The sequence below is a fragment of the Podarcis cretensis genome (genome assembly GCF_951804945.1).
Source record: "Podarcis cretensis genome assembly, chromosome: 3".
NCBI classification, from domain to species: Eukaryota; Metazoa; Chordata; class Lepidosauria; order Squamata; family Lacertidae; genus Podarcis; species Podarcis cretensis.
In genome coordinates, this window is record NC_137172.1 from 73890878 (window position 1) to 73916428 (window position 25551).

The window sequence follows — 25551 nt, forward strand, 5'->3', positions numbered from 1 at the left end:
AACTGATAGACTATATGGAACTGGCTGAGATGACCGGCAGAATCCGAGACCTGGGAGAGGAGAGGGTTGAAGAAGACTGGAAGAAATTTAGGACTTATTTACAAAAATATTGTAATTTGGTTGAATGCTAAGAAGGATGCTAGATCATAAATAATTGACCACCACTAAACTAGATGGAATTAGGACGATAAGTAGATTGAGGAAAATATAAACCATTTGGAGAACTATTAGACTATATTTAAAAGAATGGGACCTAAGAATATAAACAAGATGACAATTTGCTGGTTAAAATTTAAGACGATGTAAGTGGGAGCGGGAGATGTGAGGGAGTCCAAAGAGGTTTTGAAAATATGTTATGATATATGCTATATTGTTGATTATTTTTGCATTTGTATTTAAAAAATCTTAATAAACATTTATAATAAAAAAAACAAGTTGCTTTAGAAGGAGAGAAGATAGATTCATGAAGGATAAGGCTATCAATGGCTATATATCTAGAATCAAAGACATTATGCCTCTGAATATCAGGTGCCGAGAAACAACATAATGAAAAGGCTGTTTGCTTCATGTCCTGTTTTTGGGATTCTCATACACAAGTGGTTGGTTGCTATGGCTGATCCATAAGGGCTCTTATATAGTCCTTCATTCTGTTTCCCAAAGACCTATGATCTCACAAGAGAGAAAAGAAGGGGCTAGCAAAGCCTACAGGCACCAAAGAAAAGGCCCTCTATTGAGGCACAGATTGTTATTCTAAAGCAGCAATGCAGCAGCAAGCAAAAGCTCTAGCAGCTCAGTCAGCTGCTTGTGGCTGGAAAGCCAAACAGGATGTGGGTGACTGTTGCCATGAAAACAAAGGGGCAGTCCATTCTGTATTGAGCACCGGATGTTAGCTCAGTGTGTGTGCCATATGACCTGTACTGGAAGTACATGGGTGGAGTTTATTCTTACTGCTGTTGTGTGCAGACATGTTTTCTCTGTACTGAAGTGAAAGACAGAAATAAAAGATGTAAATAGATTTCTGTCTGCTTCTTTCCCCTCCCTGGGGGACACCAAAGGGGAGAGAGAAGGAACGGTGTGTTTTTCTCACAGCCTGAGAAAAATCGCCGAGACCTCGCCTGCTTATCAGCGGAGTAGCAGCCGGGAGGTCACCGAGGAATATCTGCCGGTGCCTGGAAGACTGGCACATCCCTCTGACCGAGGCAGAATTCCAACAGTGGTAGCAGAGCTGCTGGTTTCTACGATCCATGGAAGTCTGCAGAAATAGTAGCAGAGCTGCTGTTTTTATCTCTCTTCGTGGAAGCCTGAAGCAAGAGGCTGTTCCTCTGCAGCTAGAAGCTGACCAGAAGAAGCTGACAGCCACGGAGCCCAAAGGTATGAGATTTTCGGGCTTAGAAGTGTGAATGCAGATTGATTCATTCTCTGCTTCACGGGGAGCAGTGTATGGGAAAACAGCTCCAGTTAGAAGAGGCCCGCATTCCAGACATTCTTGTGGTTTCTTGTCCAAGGGAAGGAATGCACTGTTGCTAAGCGACGCCCTTCAGTCAAGGCCGTGCCTCAGAGAGGAGAAGTGAAAGTTAAAATGGAATGTTTTGACTACAGAGTCTGAAGAGCTCTTGGAACTTTCCAAGCAGCCAGTGTTATAGCTGCCAGGTGGCCAAGAGTGTAAACAAGCCAGCTTTTGGATTTTAGAGGCTTGTGTTTGAGAGTTAAAGGCAAGGACTTAAAATGGATGCCAAGAAGGGGGGAGGTCTGCCTTCTCCGCCCCTTCTGACCAATGAGAATTATGCATTTTGGTCTATTAAGATGAAGGCCCTGCTGCAGAATCAGAGACTGTTTGGGGTGATTGAGAATCCCATCCCTGCAGCACCAACGCGTGCTTGGGAGTCACAGGATGTGAAGGCCAGAACGGCAATAATTCTGTGTGTGTCAGATTCGCAGCTTATCCATATACAAAGTTTAGAACACGCGAAAGATGTTTGGGACACGCTGAGAAGGACACATCAGAGAGATGCAGGTTCTTCAGCGTTGCTGTATTTTGAGAAGCTGACCAACCTGAGGCTTGCACCTGATGGAGATGTTCAAGCGCACCTGACGGAAATGAAATATCTGCGTCAACAGATGGTGGAACGTAATTTGTCTGCAGGAGGAAGTGTTTTGCTTCATGGTGATAAACAGCCTGAATCGGACATACAAAACCGTTGCCAGTCAGCTGGGGTCCCTCCCAGCGAATGATCTCACTTCGGAGAGGGTCTTTGCCGTGGTTCTTTGTGAACATGACAGACTTGCCGCCCTGGAGGTCAAGGACAGGGGGAGGGAAGAACGGAGTTCTAACACCCCCACTGCTGTTGCTACTGGAGAAAATGCTGTAGCTTTGAACGTTGTCCGATGTTACAATTGTGGACAAACTGGGCATCTTCAGCGGTACTGCAAGAAGCCACGTCAGAACAAAGGAGCCAAGGGAAGCTTCACAAAGTCTGAGGCGTCAGACAAAGGTCATATCATCCCAAAGGCAAAGACTGCAAAGGCTTTGATGTCACTAAAAGCCACACCAGAGGTGGGAAACTTCTTTGTCCTAGACACCGGGTGTACTCAGCATATGTGTCGACACAGGGGACTATTTTCGACGTTTAAGAAGCAAAGCTTCGTTGTACAACAAGCCAACGGTCAAGAGCTGGAAGCCACCGGAATTGGGACTGTGTATCTTAAAAGTCTGAACTTGACTATAAACAATGTTTATTTGGTTCCAGAGTTGAAGTACAATCTGCTCAGCGTTTCGCAGATCGCCAAGAAGGGACTAAAACTGTCCTATGATGATGAGAACTGCGAGATCTACAAAGATGGAGAGCTGTATCTTTCTGCCGAAGAGAAAGATGGACTGTATTTGTTGACTTTTGATCAAAGTGATTACATGAATTGTAATTCTAACATGATCTCTTTTGCAGGTGTAGCTGAGAAGAGCGCCAAGCAGGTGACCTCGAGGATCAACAGGGCATTTCAGCGGGTGTATGCTGATGTGATTGGTCCTCTAGCATCTTCTAGAGGCAATGCAAAGTATTATCTAATATGTGTTGATTCTTTTACAGGTTTTGTCTGGATTAATCTTTTGGAGAGACCAAAAGACACCTTAGAAAGGTTTAAAGAGTTTTGTGACAAAGTTAAAAATATGCATGATGCTGACATAGATTGTCTTTGCACAGATGAGAAGCCAGTTTTTCTCTTACAGGATTTCCAGAGGTTCCTGAAGAAGAAAGGGATAAGACACAAAATTGCTAGTTCCGAAGAAGCTTGGAATAGATGTGTCTGTGTTAGGGTGAACAAAGAATTGCAAAAGGGAATGGAAGCCCAATTGCTTAGTTCACATCTGCCACATGAGTACTGGGCTGAGTCGCTGATGTCATTTTGTTATACGTGGTTGAGAAAGTTTTCAAAAGAATTGGGAAGTTCTCCTTTTGAGAAACTGTTCCACAGAAAACCTTCTGTTGCCCATTTCAAGGTTTTCGGGTCTCATGTGAGAACAGAAGCTCCGGGTGGAGTAAAGAATGCCAGAGGCATTTTTGTGGGTTATGAAAAGGGTCTCTACAGAGTAATTTTGTCTGAATCTGGTCAGGTGATTCTCACAAAGTTTCTAGAGAGTGCTCCTGAACAGGAGAGAGTGATTGTTCACACATTTCCCACAGGAGATGATGATGATTCTGATGATGATGATGATGATGAGTTTGATCTTATTGAGTTCAGTAGTACTGATGATGACAGCGATAGCTCAGACAGCTCAGTTGTCACAGTCATTGAGAGGAAATCTCACATAATGACTAGACCCTCAGAAGAGGAGGATGAACCACTGATTAAGCTTAGTACTGGTTCTCCAGAGAGCTCAGAGGCTGAACCAGAAAGCAGAGAAGAGCAGCACCTCTTACGTAGGTCTGAAAGAGCAACGAAGGGTGTACCACCCAAGAGGTATTCAAAGGAGTTTGCAAACCTAGCTATTGCATGTGTTGCTGTTGTAAACGACCAAGGTCAAATTGATGCTGTGTCTGAGTCAGAGACAAAGGCACAACACAGAGTTGCTAACCAAGGTAATGCAGAAGCACTCATTCCTTGGAAGTCACACAACCAGAGAGGTACATTGGTAAAACCAGTGGCGGGTAGTTCCAAGGGTGGAACTGAAACAACAGGGGAGTGTTATACATATAACAACTGTTTGTTTTCTTCTCTGGATGACGCTTTGCTCGCTGCACGCATTGATACTTTAGGGGGAGTATGTTATTCTAAAGCAGCAATGCAGCAGCAAGCAAAGGCTCTAGCAGCTCAGTCAGCTGCTTGTGGCTGGAAAGCCAAACAGGATGTGGGTGACTGTTGCCATGAAAACAAAGGGGCAGTCCATTCTGTATTGAGCACCGGATGTTAGCTCAGTGTGTGTGCCATATGACCTGTACTGGAAGTACATGGGTGGAGTTTATTCTTACTGCTGTTGTGTGCAGACATGTTTTCTCTGTACTGAAGTGAAAGACAGAAATAAAAGATGTAAATAGATTTCTGTCTGCTTCTTTCCCCTCCCTGGGGGACACCAAAGGGGAGAGAGAAGGAACGGTGTGTTTTTCTCACAGCCTGAGAAAAATCGCCGAGACCTCGCCTGCTTATCAGCGGAGTAGCAGCCGGGAGGTCACCGAGGAATATCTGCCGGTGCCTGGAAGACTGGCACATCCCTCTGACCGAGGCAGAATTCCAACACAGATAACTATCTAAGCATACAGTGGTACCTTGGGTTACATACGCTTCAGGTTACATACGCTTCGGGTTACAGACTCCACTAACCCAGAAATAGTGCTTCAGGTTAAGAACTTTGCTTCAGGATGAGAACAGAAATCGGGCTCCGGCGGCGCAGCAGCAGCAGGAGGCCCCATTAGCTAAAGTGGTGCTTCAGGGTAAGAACAGTTTCAGGTTAAGAACGGACCTCCGGAACGAATTAAGTACTTAACCCGAGGTACCACTGTATACCTATCTTCCCATGTTGACATCATCTCCGTATTGTGAAATGCACATCCAGCAAAGGGGCTGTATTTACATCCCACGGTGGACGGGTAGTTAAAGAAGCGGGGTGTATCATGATCTGTATGATCATTCTACATTGTTGCTGTTTAATTACTATTTAAAGTAATCTAAACTCTGTTGTGTTAAATGTGCATATGCATCCAGAAGTCAACTCTAATAAATTGTAATCTCTTTCTCTATGATGTATCATTTTTAGCTTCAGAGCTTATTGATGAGAACATAACAGCAGAAACAGAATATGGAATCAAGGTAGAGCTGTTACCTTCTACTTTTTAATTGATTTATTGGGCATATTTTGTTTTTAAGGCTATGTTAGTGAAGGTCCATTTCATCTCAGTGTTGCTTCAGTTAAAAAGAAGAAGTAAAAGATGTGGTGAAAGATGTCCTGGCTGTTAACCAGAAGGTTGGTGGTTTGAACGCACCCAGGGATGGCTGTGGGCAGGATTCTTGCACTGCAGGGGTGGGACTAGATGACCCTCAGGGTCCCTTCCAACTCTACAGTTCTTTGATTCTATGATTCTGGAGATTTTGTGGAGCTAGTTTCAGAGTAAAAAAAAGCCAGGCCAGATGTGTGAATAGTCTGAATGGTTATTAGGTAGCTGCCTATTTTAACAACAACAACAACAACAACAAACAACAACAACAACATATTATTATTTATACCATCTGGCTGAGTTTCCCCAGCCACTCTGCGCGGCTCCCAATCAAGTGTTAAAAACAGTACAGTGTTACATATTAAAAACTTCCCTGAACAGGGCTGCCTTAAGATGTCTTCTGAATGTCAGGTAGTTGTTTATCTCTTTGACATCTGATGGGAGGGCGTTCCACAGGACAGGCGCCACTACTGAGAAGGCCCTCTGTCTGGTTCCCTGTAGCCTCACTTCTCGCAATGAGGGAACCGCCAGAAGGCCCTCGGCGCTGGATCTCAGTGTCCGGGCTGAACGATGGGGGTGGAGACGCTCCTTCAGGTAATGTGTGCTAATTAATGTGTGTTAATTATGTATTTCACTTTATGTATGCAGAATATGATGTTTTGTTTTGCTTTTTCTTTAGTGTAATGAATTGCTCTATCAAGGTCAAGCTATACCTGAAGACTTGATTATCAAGATGCTTATGAAGAAGATTGAATCTCCAGAGGTTTTTCACTTTGGTACTTTTTTTCTCCCCCAAATCCTTCTTTAAAGGCAGAATTGTGTATGATGGGGGTGGGGGGGTCGATGTTAGTTACTTGGTAGCCCTGAACATAAGGTAACAAGGGGGTGCATTTGCACATTATGCTTTGCTAGCAACAGTGCAACCTATAAACATATAATTATTATAAATCATCCCATAATTTTTATTTTTTATTAAAGGGCAGCATAAAAATCCATTGTATAACAATTTGAAATAAAGCAATATGGGCTTCTTCTCTAGGATTCCATCTCTTGGAAACCCTATAAATTGCAGTGCTTTGTCTCCCTGCATGAGAATAATATTGTAATCTTTGATAATATGGAGCCCTGTGCAAGGCCAAAATTTAGTGACCCCAAATGGACCTTCTCAGTTATGGACCTTCTCAATTTTGCACCCCCATTGCTCAGCGCCCAGTGTGGGAGAACCGCCCATACCCCCTGTTTTGAACTGCAGGCCCAAAGGAAGGCTTGTTGGAGTGGCTGGGTGTAGGGATACCAAAGAAGGATGCCAAATGCACCAGAATGGCCAGTTCTAGTGCTTTGTTAAGAAGGTGTAGCAAAGCAGCCTGGCAGGTCTCTAGCCTTTATAGACACGAGACAGACACCGCAGCAAGGAGATGACTTGTCCACACCCAAGCAAACATGCATACATTTTTTATACACAAAGCAGCATACATCATTTCAGCTGACTAGATGAGGATATATGTGACAAATACCCAATCTTTACAGATAGCCCCCTTTTCTGGGTTCATATATATATAAAAGCTCATTGCTACAACAACTACCAATTAATTGTGGGGTTATCTTGGCAACCAATATGGAGTTAGCAAAGCTTGTGGAACACACCGTCCTAAATCTGGTGCTGGAGAAAGGTACACCACCTCCTTCATAGTCACACAGTATGCTCATATTCAGCCCCAGCACAGCCTTTTTTTGGATAATTTAGTGTCACATAAAGCAAGATAACTGCATGATTGAACATTGATGTTCTCACACAAGATTTTTCTAGGACCCCCATCCTCGTCAAACAACATCAGTTACACACTTATTATTCTGTAAGAGTGGTTGTAAAATTTGTATATTTTCGACTTTAAAACAACCCATTAAATAGTGTGTTTTTTCTGGATGGGGTTGTGTGTTTTTTCCCATAGGTTATGTTCTCTGTGATTTTCCTTCTCTCTCTGAAGAACACATGAGTATACCAGAACAAATTGACGTAATTAGAAATGCAAAATTAAAACCAGATTTCCTGATTAATATTAAGGTAATGTCAGTTTTAATTATTTCTTAGTCAATCTACTACTTACTCTGCAAATGTGATTATACCTGTGGAGCAAAATATTTCAGACAATTCAACTAATTTTTAGTCACAGTGGACCCATTGAAATGAGTGAGCATCAGGGCATTTTTTTAGCCGGAACTCACTGGAATTGAGTTCCAGCACCTCTTTGGTGAATTCTGGCACCCCTTTGGTGCGTTCTGGCAGCTCTGTAGCATTGCAGTATGGTGGCACATCAGTTGGAGCTGTGTGACAACTTTGGCTGCGTGCTCTCCCCCCCCCCCCAAAAAAAATAGTTAAACTTCTTTAGGTGGGTGCTCCCCCTAAAAAAGCTACAGCACCTCTTTTTCTAGAAAAAAAGCCCTGGTGAACATGACTAAGTTAGGTCCAGTTATTTCAGTGGACCTACTTTGCGTAAAAATTAGCTTAATACCAGGTTTCTAGTTGTTTCATTCAAAGGTTCTGGTTTCTCCCAAAGTTAACATTCTCTCTGGTGCCCATGGCACTTTCTCAACACTTCAAATGTGCCAAAAAGGTTGGTGATCCCATGGTTAGTCATTTGAAGTTCCCCAGCAGCAGCTATGCTGACATTCACTTTAGCTTAGGGCAGAGGGGCTGGATGAACATTTTGCTGAATAAAGTGATCCACTACCTGGTGACACTGAACCAAACAGTACTGAATTGGACTAGACCCTGTATAGGACTAGTGATGTGCATGTATGCAAAATCATCCCTTTTTACTGCTATCTGGAAACAGCTTCTGATTTCCCTTTTATTATCCTGAAGATGTTTGTACACTTTAATTTTACACTTTAATTTTAGTTGCAAGGCACTTAGTGCACAACCTTAAAAAAATGTACAAAGTTGTGAAGCTCTCTTTTAGCTTTACTCGGATGAAAGAGGACCAATCAAATACAATTTCCATGACAGATATGAAAGTTCTTGTTTCAGGATCCAGACCTGAAGGAGGTTAGGTGCAATAACGCCAGTCAAAGCTTTCAACAAAATAGCCACGTATTTAAAGAAATTGTCCACCACTGCATTGCCCTTTTACATTGTTCTGCAGTGCTTGCTGTTCAGGGGGGATATAATGCTACAGCTTGTAGTATTATTATTGTACTGCAGTCTCCCCCATATGAGAGCAGCCAACTTATGAGTGTGCTCAAAACTCCAAGTCCTCATCTTTCCTTCAAAGAGGTTTTACTGAGGCCTAGTATTTGGGGGTTGGGACTCTGCACAGTATCCTCAATGAGAGTTTTATGATGAGAAAACTCACACTGGGAATACTGTGCAGATTTCCTTCCCTCCTGCCTCAATTCCTGCTCCTGTAAAGAGTTTACATTCCTGGCTCACCACTTGTTTGTCACCCAGAAAGGGTTCTGTCAGTTCCTGCTATGCCTCTCATGGTAAGGCAATATAGCACTTAATTTTATAAGTGTCTTTTCCTTTTAACTAGATGCTGCTGCTCAGTCTTTCCCAAGTTCTGTTCCTCTTTATAGCATACCAAGGAGAGCGATCCCAGGCAGGTGTTAGGCTCTGCAAAGCCAAAATACAGTTGTGGCTTGCCTCCAACATAGCTGATACTGAGATCAGACTCACTATGGTATTATGTTTAATCTTAAAGATGAACAATATTATTATGTAAACAACATCCCATCCCCCCTGTTTTTCACTAGTGTCCTGACTATGATTTGTGCCAAAGAATCAGTGGACTAAGGCAGCACCCTGAAACAGGGCAAATATATCAAAGGGAAGAGTGGGATCCTGATATTATTGAAAAGCGTAAGAAAAAGAAGAAAGAGCCACGCAAATCTGCAGAAGAAGAAGAGGAAGAAGAGGAAGAGGAAGAAGAAGAGGAGACAAATGAGGTAACTTAACCAGGTTATCTAAACAGGTAAGGTTAAGAATACTGCAAGTAAAGGAAGACTTGGGAATTGTTCAGAAACAATCTTGAATACATTTTACTCAATTCTATTTGTAATTGAATACAAAATTGCTTCCTAGATAGAATTCAAATAAAATACTTATTTTCTAGTACAGTTATCTTGCACATATATCAAATATTCTCTTCAGTGAATTGAAAATAATTTATGCCCTTAACAGTAATACATACAACATAATAGACTCTTCTCTGTGCTCAGTAAATTAGTAAGCTTACTTGAATGTCTATCCTGTCTTGATCTTTAAGGCTTGAAACAGCTATAAAAATGTATTTAGAAAGGGGAGGAAAGACATCCTATTAATTAATTATTCACTTACTCCTGCACGCCAAACATTAGTTCTAACATAAAATATGTTACACTGTTTATTAGGCCAGGCTTTGGCAATCTTCTATGAAAAAATGAGTCCTGTAATTGTAGAGTATTATTGTACACTTTAATAGTCATGACTTTTCCCAAAGAAACCTGGGAACTACAGTTCATGCTTGGAATTGTAGCTTTCTGACAAACTATAGTTCACTTGAGGAGTGAAGGAAAACTGTATGATTAAAAAATGGTAAATGAGTTCCAGAATTTGGTATACAAGAATGCAGAATTGACTAGAGGATCATATTGAGGTATACTGAATTATGAAGAAACACCATACCTTTGATCATTGGAGACACTGCTTAAATTCCAGTCTGATTTGTCTGCATTCATAAGAAACATTCCTCATTTGGAATGTTGTAACCAACTGCAGCCTATAGTGACCCATTGAAATCAACAGACTTAAGTTGGTCAACATATTTTTATTTCAGTGGGTCTACTCTTAGCATTACTTCAGGAACAGTGAATTGTTTTCAGCCAAAGGGATGCATCCTCCTCTGGGCAACTGGTGGGGTGGAGTGTGGGACATGTCAGTGGTGGGTGTGGTCAGGGGCAAAAGTGGGTGAAGCAACAAATGTGAATTTTACCTTTACCGGCTAGATTCTACCCACACTTGCACAATGCTCTCTGCCCTCCATCCAGGCAAGCTAGAAATATCATCAGAGTTCAGGGATGCATTCCAACCAGGTAAAAACACCCAAGGAGGTTGCAAAGCAGGGCCAGTGAGGATTGTGGTCTGGGGAGAGTGGGTGTGGCCAGGGGAGAGTCCAGAGGGCTAGGAAGAGAGGCATTTCGTCCCTGGGACTGACGTTCCCATCCCTGACTTAGTTGGATTCAGTCCACTATGACCCCAAGGCACACCCAGGCTTTATGCACACAGTATAGAGGCTGCTCACACAGAGTTCTCATTTATAGAATTGAAAATGCCTTTTTGCTACTGTTTAGATTTTTCATTCTGTAAAATACTTGAGTAGGAACCAGAAGCAAGCTTGGTATATTCTATTTTTAATTATAATGAAAGAAAGTATGTTTTTTGTTTTTGTTGTACTCTTAGGCAATAGCTGATCAGATCATGCTGACGGAAATTTTGCCACATTTAGTGCACAGACCAGAAGATTTTTTAGAAAACATACAAGAAAGAGTTGCAATCTATAAGGACATTATGCTACGTCCTTTAGAGGTAAGAACAAGATGAGATCTGTGCTACAACTTCTAGAAGTAAGTTAGTTGTTGTTTTTAAGTACCTGATTGTCATTTCTTCAAAATTTGTTTGATATTGCTAATCACCACATGTGCCCTGTGAGAACTATGCTCGTAAATTATACTGATGATAACAAAAATGCCCACTGCTCCTATAAACCATTCATGTTGTAGTTACTCATCACAGCTGTAACAGCACAGAACTGGGTGGTTGAATTGGGCCCATGCATCAGGAAGTAGAACTATAAAACATAAATTGTAGGGTAATACATTCATTTCCTACCTAGCTTTTTTGTTTACAGGGGAATGAGTGGTGTCTCTGTATTAGAAGTATGGGCATTGGGTATGCATGTTGGAAAACTGTCATGCCACTAAGACTGGGATAGCTCTGTTGGTAGAGCATGAGACTCTTAATCTCAAGGTGATGGGTTTGAGCCCCATGTTTGGCAAAAAGATTCCTGCATTGCAGGAGGTTGGACTAGATGACCCTTGCAGTCCCTTCGAACTCAACAATTCTGTGATATCTACATTTGGTGATAATGAATATCAGTTGCTTATTTTATGATCTACTGCATTGACTCGTATTGTAGTTTTGAGTTAAGATTAAGATCCAGCCTCGTTTTATATCAAGGTGTGTTCCCAGTATTGGCAAAGTGGATAGGATAGTTAGCATTGCTATTCTGCCTGCACTACATCTCTTCTTTATCTCTTGCAACATGCCACAACATAGTTACAAGTGCAATTGTACTCATGAGTCTTTTGTATGAAGGCAGTTCCATCTATGTGCACAATAATCCCTAATATAATACCATGAATATAATACCCTGAATTAGTACAGCTACTATTTTAGACATTTACTATTCATAAAGCGTTGTACAGAAGTGAATGTCAAAAAACAGTTTTATAAACTGTTCTCAAATAAGTAATTGAAATCAGATTGGAAGGGAACAGAACTGGATAGCAGTGTATGCATAAAGCATTTTTGTTTCTGGTTGTTGTTTTTTTATTCACTTTTAGACATTAATGGCTGAGCAGGATTCCCAGTACCTGTTTGAACTAGATGGAAATAAACCTGCTGAAGAACTCATTGGAGTATGTACATAGCAATTGTTATATATTCCTCTCAAAAGAAGCATGATTAATTGATTATTATTAGATTATTATTTGCAGCTTTTTTGTTCTTTAAATTGATACCTGCTTCCTCTGTTTTAATATGTCTAATAAAATTTATCAGAGTATTGGGACAGTTGTATAATACACTTATGGCCTCATTTACAAGCTCATTGAGCCCATATCGTTAAGGACAATCATTAGTTCAGTAATTAGTTACATCCAAAAGTATTGGTTCAATAGTTTTCTACATCAGGATGATCATCAGTCTTTTCCCACATACAGAGATACAAAAAAACAACACTGTAGCACATTTTTTGCGAGGAGCTCAAGAATATTTCCATGCTTAGTAGCCTCAATTCTAGCTATCATGAAATATTTCACCAGTGCCTTGTGCTCTTTTCACAAGAAACAAACTCATTTAGTATGCTTGGAATATGATACTCAGAAAGGTTTTTTTGTTATATCTGCAGGGACATGGATTTTATTAGATTGAACTCTTAATAAATATGCAATACAGAGACATGCTCTGATCCAGAATCTCGTGAATGTTGTGATGTCTATACATTCCTTTCCCACACATGAACTTTCCTGCACAGTCAAATGTAGAATATTGTTCTCCTTCAGTGGTAGAGGTTTATCTGCTTTAGAGGCTTGGTCTCCTTCAGTGGAAGGAGCTGTCCCCAATTCCAGTCCTACTTTCTTCAGGACAACAGGACTTTTACAGAGCTTCACTTTGTGAACTCTTTATCTGAAGGAAACAGTTGAAACCCTCACATTTGCAGATTTTGTCCTTTCAAAAATGGAAAGCCTTTCATTTGTAGGACTCTGCATTGCAGCTGGTATCTTTTATTGATGGAGATAAAATAATGCAATCCTGTGTTGCAGCAGAGGCCTCAGCTGTGCTCAAGCAGACACAAAACTATTGCTAATGGTAGCAGGAAAGTCTGAAATAGGGCATTTCTGGGGCAAGAGCTTGTAGCTCTTCTGCAGGGCCTAATCCTCAAGCTCCTCAGCTGTGCCAGCCTGGAGTTGCTACAGTGAAAAAGCAGGAAGAAACTGCCCCTCACCTACTTGTGCCCTAGTCAGCAGAAGCCTACAGGACATTTGAAGTGTCAGTGAATCTATTCATCTCTGACCTCATTTAGAATTTTTCTTTCCATTGTTTAAAAATATTGTTGATTACTGTACTTTTGAGGGGTACCCAAGTAAATTGCCAAATGTCTGTTGATTTATATTTCGACAAGTACATATGTGATATCAATTAAATGTATAAAGGACCATTTATGCAAAAAGTTTTTGTTTTTGTTTAGACAGTAATAGCTCGTCTTCAATCCATGGGCCTACGAAATGGAGCTCTTATAACCAAACTTCAGAGTGGTGAGGAAGAAATGTTGGATGGACTGGATAACGTAAGCTTGATATTTGCATGTGATATAGTTAGTTGTCTGCAGCAATAGCAATAGCACATTATAAAGTAAAGGTGGCAATGACATTTAATGCTGATATAGACTTAAGAAATCTTTTGCTTTTTATTTAGCAGAAGCGCAAGACAAAACTAGAAGCATATATTCCATGAGGTTCCCAAACAGTTGATCCTGATTCATCAGCTCAGCACTGTTCGTTGTGTCCAACATTTTAAACCTGCCCCCCATTTGTTTGTCACCTTTCCAAAACAAATAATTGTTAACATGGTTAGATTGTCATCTTATGAGGCCCTTGTGGTTGTGCAGTAGCCTGTAGAACCTCATCGTATGGAGGCCAGGAAGAGAGCCTTTTCTGTTGTGGCCCCCACTCTTTAACCTCCCCATGGAAATAAGGTATAAGATGATTTAGTTTCTACTTGTTTATGAAGGCCTACCTAACTTGCCGGCTACTGATGCCAGTCATTTGCATCTCTTTTTCAGTTAAATTTTATACTAACAAGTAACACTGCTAGATTTATTTTATTTTTCTTGCATTTTTGATACAACTACCTTGAGATGTTTTCATAATAGCGCAGTATATAAATATTTACAAAAAATAAATTACAGTTTCCCCTCTCCATGTCCCTTAACTCCTATGGCCCTTGTTATGATTGTGCAGTACCCTACATAGGCAAAGCTACATATCAGTAGTATGTAAATGTAGTGCAGTAACTTTTGGAAATATGTGAAGATATTTGATCACTTTGTAAAATAAATGTAGCACTTTAATTCTTTTGTTTTGGCATACAGGATGAACTGTTCCGGGTGCTTGCAGCCTACAAACTTGTAGCACCTAGATACAGATGGCGTCGCAGCAGATGGGGACGAGCATGTCCTGTGGCTTTAAAACAAGGGGAAATTATCATGGGATCAACAGACTATGCCCTTGGGTAGGCCAAAATCCAGTGTGCCTTAATGTGAGTGCAATCATCCTAAGCCTCTCGTACTATGATTTTGTTTTCTTTTTAGCTTCTTAGGTAAGATGTATATGCTTTCAAGTGAAGAAGCCCTGAAGGCGTTTATGCTGAATCCCCGCCCCTATCTTCTACCACCTATGCCTCTTCCACCTTGTAAAGTAGTAGTATTTGGACCTCCATTATCTGGACGTACAACCATGTGTGGCTTGATTGCAGACTATTATCAGGGAAAGGTAGGTATAAATTAATACTTGTGTATAAATGACAATAATTTAGTCTATAGATTATTTTCTTTAAATTGGCTCCCAGTCATGTGATGGTTTTGCTGACAAGGAACCAAAGATAGGATCCTGAATAAACAAAAGTCAAGGTATGAGACCAGGTCTCATGCCAGTAGATAGACTGGTAGCTATGCAGATTCAGGCAGGGCTTGCTGCTCAACCTACACAATAAGCAATGAGTTGCTCCAATGGAGGAGTCAGGCCAGACACAGCAATTATGAAAGGTCAGCTGGGTCCTTATTGGTTTCCTCAGTCACCTGATCCTGCTGGGCTGAAAGCTGCAGTTCACCATCTCAGTGTTTCCAGAGGTGGCACCATAGAGTTTCAGCAATCAGGCAAGCAGTTCCCTCTGCCTGAACACTGCCCACTGGTGCAAAGAGTAAGTGGGCTGGGCTGTCCTAAGTGCCCAATTTGAGATTCCAAGGATATTGCAGAAAAAATGGGGGGGGGTCCCAATGAGATGTTTAGTAAAAAAAGGGTTTGCCATAAAGGTGAGGGGATATATATCAGATTTAAAGGTACAGGGACAGATAGGTCAGTAGCAAAAACAAGGATCCTTGAAAAATATTTTTCAATTAAAATAAAAGACATCAAAAGAAGGTTAACTTCTATTTTATGAGGTTTCAGCTTTCGTTACCAGACTTGGCAGTAGGTGACATAAGGAGGTGGGGCTCTTCAAGTTTCCACTTTCCGTGTTTTGAGAAAAATTGTGTAGGCATAATTTTCTCTCTCCCACAATCCTCTGATACTTTACTTTCAATGGCTTTATTTAGGTCATTGATATGGAGGATCTTCTTAAAGCACAATTTGAAGAGGCAAGATTACAGCTCATTGAGCAGACTCGCTATGAAGCAATTCAGGCAGGCATTCAGAAAGTGAAAGAAAAAATGGAAAATGAACGACTGTACCAGGAGCAAGGTGAAGTTGTTTTATGTAAAATTTGAGGTGTTTAGTTATTTGTGTTATATTGGAAGGCCTTCCCATTGAAAGGCAATCATTGATGTTACTACAGCAGGGATAGGCAACTTGGTGCTCTCTTGGTGTTCTAGACTAAAACATCAGCCTCAACCAGCATGCTATCGGTCAGAGATTATGGCAGTTATAGTACAGAACATCTGGAGGACACTAGGTTATTTACCCTAGTAAAGGTAAAGGGACCCCTGACCGTTAGGTCCAGTCGTGGAAAACTCTGGGGTTGTGCGCTCATCTCGCTCTATAGGCCAAGGAAGCCGGTGTTTGTCCACAGACAGCTTCCAGGTCATGTGGACAGCATGACTAAGCCGCTTCTGGCGAACCAGAGCAGAGCACGTTATGCAAATAGTATGGTTAGCAATTTCAGATATTTAAATCATATTGTAATCCAAGTAGTATCAAACTCCAAGGCATTTGCAGTGCTGTCTTCTGCATGCTTACTCAGAAAAAAACACTATGTTCAGTTAAGTTTATTCTCGTGTAAGTGTGCCATGCTATCCCACCACCTATGGTGGAGAAGGCAAAAAGGAAGTGCTGCAGGGGTAGTTGGAGGGAGGCTGCTGGAATCAGAACCCTTCCATTCCCCAATATGGCCCCAGAATAGCAGGGGGAAGTATGCCATTCCTGGAGCTGGGAAGAACAATCTTTTTTTAATTGGGGGGAGGAATGCACAAGCACCACCTGAGGCCAGCAGAGCTCAGCAAGGCTTTGAAGCTGGTGATTCCTCTGTCCCCTTTGGACTGGTGCCCTGCTACCCTGTAAAAATGTATGCTGTACCCTTTTATAATAGAAAATGTAGTTGTCTTTTCTTGACGGATCTTCTCCATATTTAATTTTCTCTTACAGCGGCATTGATAGCCCAAGACTTAAGTGACAAAGAACCAGATGAATATGAAGAGGGTATTACCGCTGGTTCAGTGCAGCATAGTGTTACAACATCTGGTAGCCAAAAAGGTATTATAGTAACTTGGTTTGTGAGAACAGGTCAGAATCTGAAACTATGGCTGTGTACACACATCAATCCATTTGTAGCACAAAAATATAGTGGTGTGTGTGTTTTTTAATCCAGAATCATTTGTGCTCAGTCTCAACATACTGCTTTAAATCTAGATGGATTCTAGATCCTGCCACAAAGGTGGATGTGCTTACTTGATATGCATTTGAAATCCCTCCCCTTGGTTAGGTTATCTATGCCTTTTCCTCCCTGGACATGCCCACCTGTCTGTTCTCACAAGCATCCATTTGATGGTGTTCTGATTGTAACATTAGTGGATGCAGCCAATGGCAGGGTCCTTACATAGTAAGAGAGAAGATAATGGGAACAAATGAAACGATTGTCCACAACACTGAATACATATATGTGTGCATGTTTTTTTTTCTTTCTTTCTATGCCTAGAAAGTAGTACCATAAAAGAAGAAGATGAAGGTGAAATGGAAGAGTTGTCTCCATCCCAGGCTGCAGAAGAAATTGGTATTATTGATCATAGCAAGTAGCAATAGTTAGCTATTCAAAATAGAAGTGTTGTTAGTCATAGCATTTTATTTATTAGTGATGACAGGTTTATTTATTTATTTTATGTAGAGCATAAGCAACCTCTCAAAGCAGTTTATGATACAGGCAACTCTTACCTTACACCAGGGCTGCGTCTTGGGATAGTTCATAAAGCCAAAGTTGGGTATAGAGTCAAATCACATTGGGTTCAATGGTGAGTGTAATTGCCAAAGTCTTTTTCCCCCAGACACCTGCCCACTTTCCACCCCATTTTTATTTGCCAAGTTTGTAAAGCTGAATGCACACTAGTTAAGTATGCGTAACTTGTGAGTTACCTGTGTACTATTGAATTTTAAAATGGAATAAAAACACACATTTGAGGTGGGGTGGGAAAACGCTTTATCTGGATTTTACACAGCTAAAATGAACTAAAATCCTGGTTAAATAAAAAGTTATTCACCTGGAAAAGATAATGGAGTCTGTTGACATTGGGGAGCATTTTGCAAGGGTGGGACATCACAAATGAGAAGCAAGACCTACCCAGGACCTACCTGCCCCACTGCAGATTACCAATCCAGAAAAAGGCATTGAATGAGGATCATAATATTTGGGCAGGTTCATGCAGGAGAAGGCAGTCTGTGAGATATCTCTGTTCCTTGCAGTGGGCTCAGAAATGGACCAGAGGACTGCTGCCTGTGCACTAGCCCAAGTTAGTTGTTTCACTAATGTGCTTTACCATTGAGATGTGTGTGTGGTGAGCATATGTCACCATCAGAAGCATTTCCCAAAGAAATGGGTGTCCATTGAGGTAGCCTGGGCAATTCTTATTATAATTTATCAATGATAATTTGATAGGTCTGCCTTTGTTTAAGGTACTTAATTTGCCCAGCATTTAGCTCTTCTGCCTGCATTTTTCTTCCCTACACATTCACTATGTAGCTAGAAATGCCTAGAGGATGGCCATTCTAATGACATTCTATAAAGTCAGAAGTAAAGATCCCTGCCTCAGCCCTTTCCACCTGTGGGAGTGTGGCATTCGTACAGAGCCCCCGGTCGTTTCATGGACTATTGACCTGTACACCACTGCATTATTCTTCTGCTGCCACCAACCAGGTTTCTTCTGGTGAAATACTGAGTCTCAGTCAGGTTGTAAAGTCAACAACGAAGATTAAAGTTTATTGAAGAACAAACAAATTTTAAATATGTTCAGAATGGTTTCTCAAATGCACACCCTTAACCAGATGTGGCAATGTCTCACACTGTCATACTCTTCTCTCTCAGTTCTATCCCTGTCTCCCACTCTGTCACAACCACTATGTTCAACTTTTTCTGCCTCTGTCTGACCCTCACTCCTCTACCTCTCTATGGTAAACCAGGTAAGCTCCGCCTCTGAGCTTTCTCATTGGTCAATCTACATTGGGGTAGGCAACCTAAGGCCCAGGGGCTGGATGCGGCCCATTCGCCTTCTCAATCTGGCCTGCGGACGGTCCGGGAAGCAGTGTGTTTTTACATGAGTAGAATGTGTACTTTTATTTAAAATGCGTCTCTGGGCTATTTGTGGGTCCTGCCTGGTGTTTTTACATGAGTAGAATGTGTGCTTTTATTTAAAATGCATCTTTGGGGCATAGGAATTCGTTCATTTTTTTCCTTCAAAATATAGTGTGGCCCATCCCATGGTCTGAGGGATGGTGGACCGGCTCACAGTTGAAAAAGGTTACTGACCCCTGATCTACATTATCCATTTCCATCTCCCTATATAAACATAATCACAAGGAATGGGAAAATGCCACAGGGAGCATCACCTGAGCAGAAATTTCCACAGGGAATGCAGTCACAGGCAGGTATAAAGTGTCAAACCAATGTTTCTGGCAAAATGAATCTAATGTTCACCTGCATATTTCCATTTACATTTTTCTAACAGAAACCTCAGTGCCCCAGACTTCAGAGGTAACATCTGAGCATCCAGAGGTGCAAGAGATAGTACAGAAAGCCATTGAAGCTGTAAGGTTCTCTCCAATACTGCTACCACCAGAAGCATACGCTGATGCATTAGAAGAAGCAATTACCGAGGTAAAAGTACCAGGAAATGTGCTGTTATTTCAAAAAATGTTACTCATAATGTGCATTTTCATGAACTTTCTTTTCAAATTCTCTATTTTGAATATAGGTTTGGAATATATTCACTTAAGAATATAGGGTAGTTTAAAGCCAACAGCTGGTGCTTTGTGTACACAGGGACAGCTGGCATGGTAGGAAGGAGCTGCCCTCCCAGCAGCAGCATCTCTGCTGATTACCAAAGTGGAGCAGGCTGGAGGCAAAGTTGGGATTATGCAGGCACAACAATGGAGCCAATCTGGTGCTGCTGCAGGTGACCCCCTCCCAGCCCCAAACTCCACTCCACCCTGCCCTACACCAGCACTGTTTAGGTAATCAGCGGTAATGCTGTTATTGTTGAGAGGGTGGTTCCATGGCATCATCCCACCACACCAGTTGCTTGTATACTGTTGAGTATGAATGCTTTCCCATGAATGTTCAGAGGCGCTCTCATCAGTCATTTGAGCATCACCATTCTGGTGCACCTTTGTGTCTAATCTCACAACTTCCCCACCTTTTGCAGGAAACAGAGACTGCACACAGTATTTAATATAACATATTACCGTCCCACAAAATGCTTCCTCATGACCAAGATCTCCTACATAATGTTAAACTTCCCAAAACAACCTTTCCATATTAATTAAAAGTTTCCTGCTTGTGAGTCCTGCCCATTTTATTGCTTCCTGATCCATGGCCAGGAGATGTGTGATGAGTTGCCTCTTATTTGCCCCTAGAAAGTCTCCTCTTAGACTGCTCACTGTGCACACTTACCTGAGTGAAAGCCTCATTGAACAGAGTGGGACTTACGTCTGGATAAACATGCATAGTACTGCACTGTTTACTACTCCATTGTCAGTTTCTACCATGGCCAAAGTCTTTAATTATTGGCAAATAACATTATAAAAATGGCAGAGGAGTTGGAATGAGAGGAAATCAGTTTTGAAAGCTCCCCCCCCCCCATGTTTCTTAATTATTGGGGTAATTAAGAAAGGTTATTCAAACAAGGAATAATTAAGAGTTTACCATTTAATGCCCCAACTACAATTGATGGGAAGCAATACAAAATCTGTGCTTTTAAAGTTCTTTTTAGTGCTTTTTAACTATACAGACTATGTTTGTAGTTGGGTTTTATTGCAATATTTGTTGTTACCAAAACTGAACAAATTTGAGGAATACAGAAAACACTTGGCTGTAACAATTTGTCAACGATACCATCTGGATTCTCTGTGAAAGTGAGTGAACCAAGAATGACAATTGTAAGGAGGAAAGGGACCAGTGTGGAAGCAACCACTAACTGGCACAAATTTGCAACTCCCTCTCTTCCTTCTAATACATTAATGTACCGTATGTGAGCTCTTTGATATGCTTGATCAGAATTCTATTACTTAAGACAGTATTCACATGCTGTCCCATTTTACCCTTACAACACACTTGTTGGGTAGATTAGGCTGGGAAATACTGACAGGCTCAAGGCTACCCATGAGAACTTCATGAATGATGAAGATATGAACTTAGGTCTCTCCAGCCATAGTCTGACAATCTAACTACTACACTACAATTCACTAATAGCTTCATTAATGTTATTTGTTGTTATTAACGGCAGTGTTTTATTACAGCTTTCTAAATCAAATAAATACAGATATCCTGGAGCTGCAGAAAAAGGAGGATGGGTCTTGGATAATTTTCCTCCATCGACAGAACACTGGGCAGCTTTGGTAGAAAAAGATCTTCTACCGGATACTGTGATTTGCTTGAAGAATGCTGAACAAAATGGTTGGTGCATATTTAAAATTGAATGTCTAACATTAAAGCTATTTTTGAAACAATCCTCCAGGGTGGGAAGTATATGAACATGGGAAACTACCTTATACTGGGCCAGATCATAGGTTCATCTAGCCCAAAGGTGGGGAACCTTTTTCAGCCAAATGGACTTATCAGTAACCTTCTAAAGACTGCATGCCAGTGTTGGGTGGAGCCAGGTGCAAATGCAGACAGAGCAATGGATGTGACTCTTACCATTGTTGAGTAGGATATATATGCTGGGCTAGATGCACCCTTGGTCTGATCCAGCAGGCTCTGATTTTGTATATGTAGATTCCCCAGCCCTGATCTAGCCAAACAATGTATGCTCTGGCAGGAAGCAGTTCCCCAAGGTCTCTAGCAGAGGTGTTTCTCAGTCTGCTTGTCAAGCTCCTTTTAACTAGAGTTGCCAGGAACTGAACCAGGGTTCTGTGCCCCATTACTATTTTTTTTTTATCACTGAACTATCCTAAGTAGCTTGGGGGAAAACCACCTGCAAGCATCAATTAAGGTCTGATTTAGAAAAAGCTAATCTTTATTATTTTTTCCATTTTCTTGCCACCTAACTTGTTAACTTTTTGAAAAGGAGTTAATTGCCTACAGAGCATCAAAAGTAATCCACTAAAGAGAGAGAAGATCATTCAGAAACAGACCTGTCCTAAACTGTACAATGATATGTCCATGATATATGAAATATCTCTTTAATTTTTGAAACTATATGCAAATTCTAAGTCTTATTTCATAGCATCTTTTTCTATTACATTGCAGGAAAGGTATTGCTCACTAGACTGTACCAAGCAAATAAAGCAGAAGTTGATGCTAAAATTATAAAAAGGCTAACAGACGAAGCTTTAAAGAAGAAACAAGAGGAAGAAGAAACAAGGTAAATATTTGAAAAACGAAACACCATGTGCCCTCTACATGGAGCTGCATTTGGGGTTGTTTGAAAAGTTGCAAGTAGGCTGTTAAGCAGGACAGCCTACCAATAACATATTACACCGTCTCTGAAGAAGCAGTTCATTGCTGCTGGATTGCTACTGAGATAAATTCAATGTGCTTGTTCTAACATTCAAATCCCTACACTGCTTAGGACTTACCGTACTTGATGGAACACCTGTACCCCATATGCCTGCCCAGATGTTACAATTTAGCAAGGATTTCCTCTTTATCATTGCCACATTTGTCAATTATCCACTATGCAGCAATGTATAAGAGGGTATTTTTGATGCAGGCATTCCCGGCTGTGGAATGTCTTCCTTCTACAGGCTTCTACAGGTGCCAACCCTGATGAATTTTTGGCACTAGTTAAAATCACAGTTATTTGTCCAGGCCTTTGTGGAGATAAATGTGTATGTCCTCACTGGACTGTAGTTTCATTTTGTTGCCTTGTGGGTATATTAATTTGGTTTGTTATGTATTAGTCCTGCTCCGGCCTCTTATCTGAGTAGCTGTGTTTTTAGCTCTTATCTTTGCACTTCGTAATTGCTTTCAATGTAAGTTTCTTTGGTGCAGTCTGTGAGAAAAGCAACTAGCAAATATGATTAATAAAATAATATTAGGATTTATTGGTTTGTACCCTGTTCCAGGAATATATTTAATGAAGAATGAGCTAGAGTTTTCAACCAGTTTCTCATAAATATCTGTACAATTTACTAATTGCAGAAAAGAACTGCAGGAAATGCTGAAACTGCAAGCTGAAGAATTTGCCGAAGAGAGAGGTAAAAAAATAATGCAATAGCAATATTTGGAACTGTTTCTGTGTGGAAGCTGATCCTGTGAATTTGAGCTCAACCACTGGACCCAATTGAGAATGTTGGCCATTAGTCAGTAAGACAGCTAATCTCAGGCAGCAGATGCTCTGGTGCAATGGCAGCAACAGAGGTTTCCCCCTCCCCAGTGCCCCCCGCATTCCTTTAAGCCCCCATATATTCACTTCCCTGTGTGTGCTCACTATTTGACTTGCTCTAAACTATCTTGCTGCCCTTGAGTGTAGTGGAGGATGCTTCTCTTATTGCTGTCATTGAGGAAAGAGGTAGCTGTCAATCTGGCAGGCTTCTGCATGTTGAATGGCTGTGCAGGAGGCATCTTGTCCTTTGCCTCAAGCAGCAAAATGCCCTAGGCCAGCCCTGCTGCTAGTTTTGACCCACAAAACCCTGTATGACCTAGGACCTCAGCTCCCAATATAATGCCTCCTGCAGTATGCATAAGCACTGCAAAAAGCGGTGCTTGAGAAGTGCTTGAAGATGCTGCTTCCTCTGAATGAGCATACCTGCACAAGAGTGAGCATCTTCACTCTTGCCCTTTTTTGTGGTGCTTGTGCATAAGAAATTCAAATCTCAACTTGGTATAAAGCACATGCCAAGGTAGCGTTCATTTGGGCATAGTTCTGTGCAAAATGCAGAATATGTGAATGATTTTTCAGTTACCTAATGTATGTATTTATTTCTAAAGTTTAAATGCTTCCCTTTGATGGTCACTTGGCATTGCTAAATATATAAAGAAAAATACTTAAGAATCTGTTGTTGTTTAGTCGTGTCCGACTCTTCGTGACCCTATAGACCAGAGCACGCCAGACACTCCTGTCTTCCACTGCCTCCCGCAGTTTGGTCAAACTCATGTTAGTAGCTTCGAGAACACTGCCCAACCATCTCGTTCTCTGTTGTCCCCTTCTCCTTGTGCCCTCCATCTTTTCCAACATCAGGGTCTTTTCCAAGGAGTCTTCTCTTCTCATGAGGTGGCCAAAGTATTGGAGCCTCAGCTTCACGATCTGTCCTTCCAGTGAGCACTCAGTGAGCACTTCAGAAATGGATGGGTTTGATCTTCTTGCAGTCCATGGGACTCTCAAGAGTCTCCTCCAGCACCATAATTCAAAAGCATCAATTCTTTGGTGATCAGCCTTCTTTATGGTCCGGCTCTCACTTCCATACATAACTACTGGGTTCTTTAATTCGGTATGCTATTTCTAAAAAAACAACCATTTTCATTTCAAGGTGCAGTACTAAACATATATGTTTAAAAATTAATGGAGTTTCCTTCTGAAAAGGTATACTCCTTGGATTCTGTAAAAGAAAAGACTCCAGTGCAAGTTCCTGCTGGAGGATGGAAAGGAGGAATTTGCTACGTTTCCCTTCTCTTTTTCCTCCAGCTCAGTGACTCATGAACAAAGTTCTGAACTGAACCCTAAAAAAATTATAGAAGCTGCTGAAATATTTCTGTGTGAGATAAAGTTAGCTTTTGGGTGGTGGTACTTGTTATCTTCTATTCAAACAGTTACTCATCAAGGAAAAAAGAATGTCATGCACAAATGCCTGTATTGAAGATGAGCCACAGTTCTTTGCCTGAGAAAAGCATGTTTTCCCCAAGCTACAATTTGATTTCAATAATCAAACACTGACTAATCAAACATCTCAGTCATGCTGACCTTTGCCTGATGATGCTACTTCTGTTCAATATACTATTGCAGATTGATTTCACCTGCATATAACTGCATATACTCAGTTTCTATTCTCTCTCTCAAAGCAAGCATAATAAATGTTATTGTTGCAGGCATTGAGTCTAAGGAATGTTGACTGAAACTTTTTAGTTGTGTTCTTTGACTAAGAGGGGCTTCATACATTACACAGTGACAAACATTGCCACTAAGCATACTTTTCAGGCCTCAGAAGTAGTCAGACTCTTGAGTGTCAGACTCTGGGACCCTGGCAGGCTGTTCTAATGGGACAGATGCATGGTCTAACCCAAGCACTTTCCAGAGCAATAAATCATGAATCAAACGACTAGAGGCAGATGTATAGTTGAAACCAGACAGAGGTCAAGATCCAAGAGAGCAGCTGAAGGTTAGGAGGACTAGAAGTAGGTAAGTAAACAAAGCTAGGGATGGGCCAAAACACATTTGGTGTGGCTGTGAGCTCTGTTGTATAGATGTTATCATCTGTTGCTGGTTTTATGCTTGTTAGATCTTATGCACTCTTCGTGATGCTATGTCCTCTTGACAAGCTATATGAAGTTAAAGACTAAGCAGTGGGTAAAACAATAAAAAAAGTCTGAATGGGACATTTTGGGAAAAGATAATTTTTTTAAAAGTCATTGGGATCAATTTAGAAATATCTCAAGAGTGGGTTTTATGTAGATCTTGGGTGGGGGTGGGGTAGAATTCTGTAGCTATGGATCCAGCACTAAAAAGCCTCTGTCCCTGATGACTTATCTAGGGAAATATCCCAAGTTCTGAACATGACTGACATCTCTTTGATATTTTGTAATTCATAATCACTGGGATGTATGTAACCATGCCTTATTTGTTCTTCTGCCTCCTGTGTGATTTCAAACATGCCTACCTATTGGAACATACATCTAGTCTAAAAAGAGAATTGTTACCTAGTTGATAATAATAATAATAATAATAATAATTATTAT

At 41.1% G+C, this 25551-nt stretch overlaps 1 protein-coding gene across 4 annotated transcripts in view; it reads left to right on the forward strand.

Moving 5' to 3' along the window:
* AK9 (adenylate kinase 9) overlaps positions 1 to 25551 on the forward strand; it is a 68081-nt gene that overhangs the window by 14913 nt on the left and 27617 nt on the right. For 2 of the 4 annotated variants that reach the window (XM_079971599.1, XM_079971598.1), the window contains exons 4-19: positions 5246 to 5298; positions 6103 to 6199; positions 7373 to 7485; positions 9177 to 9368; positions 10861 to 10986; positions 12024 to 12098; positions 13430 to 13528; positions 14333 to 14472; positions 14552 to 14732; positions 15554 to 15698; positions 16599 to 16706; positions 17149 to 17223; positions 19166 to 19314; positions 20955 to 21111; positions 21907 to 22021; positions 22801 to 22856. In XM_079971599.1, coding sequence (XP_079827725.1) covers positions 5246 to 5298; positions 6103 to 6199; positions 7373 to 7485; positions 9177 to 9368; positions 10861 to 10986; positions 12024 to 12098; positions 13430 to 13528; positions 14333 to 14472; positions 14552 to 14732; positions 15554 to 15698; positions 16599 to 16706; positions 17149 to 17223; positions 19166 to 19314; positions 20955 to 21111; positions 21907 to 22021; positions 22801 to 22856 — 1881 coding nt within the window. The remainder of the gene's footprint in view (positions 1 to 5245; positions 5299 to 6102; positions 6200 to 7372; positions 7486 to 9176; positions 9369 to 10860; positions 10987 to 12023; positions 12099 to 13429; positions 13529 to 14332; positions 14473 to 14551; positions 14733 to 15553; positions 15699 to 16598; positions 16707 to 17148; positions 17224 to 19165; positions 19315 to 20954; positions 21112 to 21906; positions 22022 to 22800; positions 22857 to 25551) is intronic. The other 2 variants (XM_079971600.1, XM_079971601.1) reach the window with 2 other exon arrangements.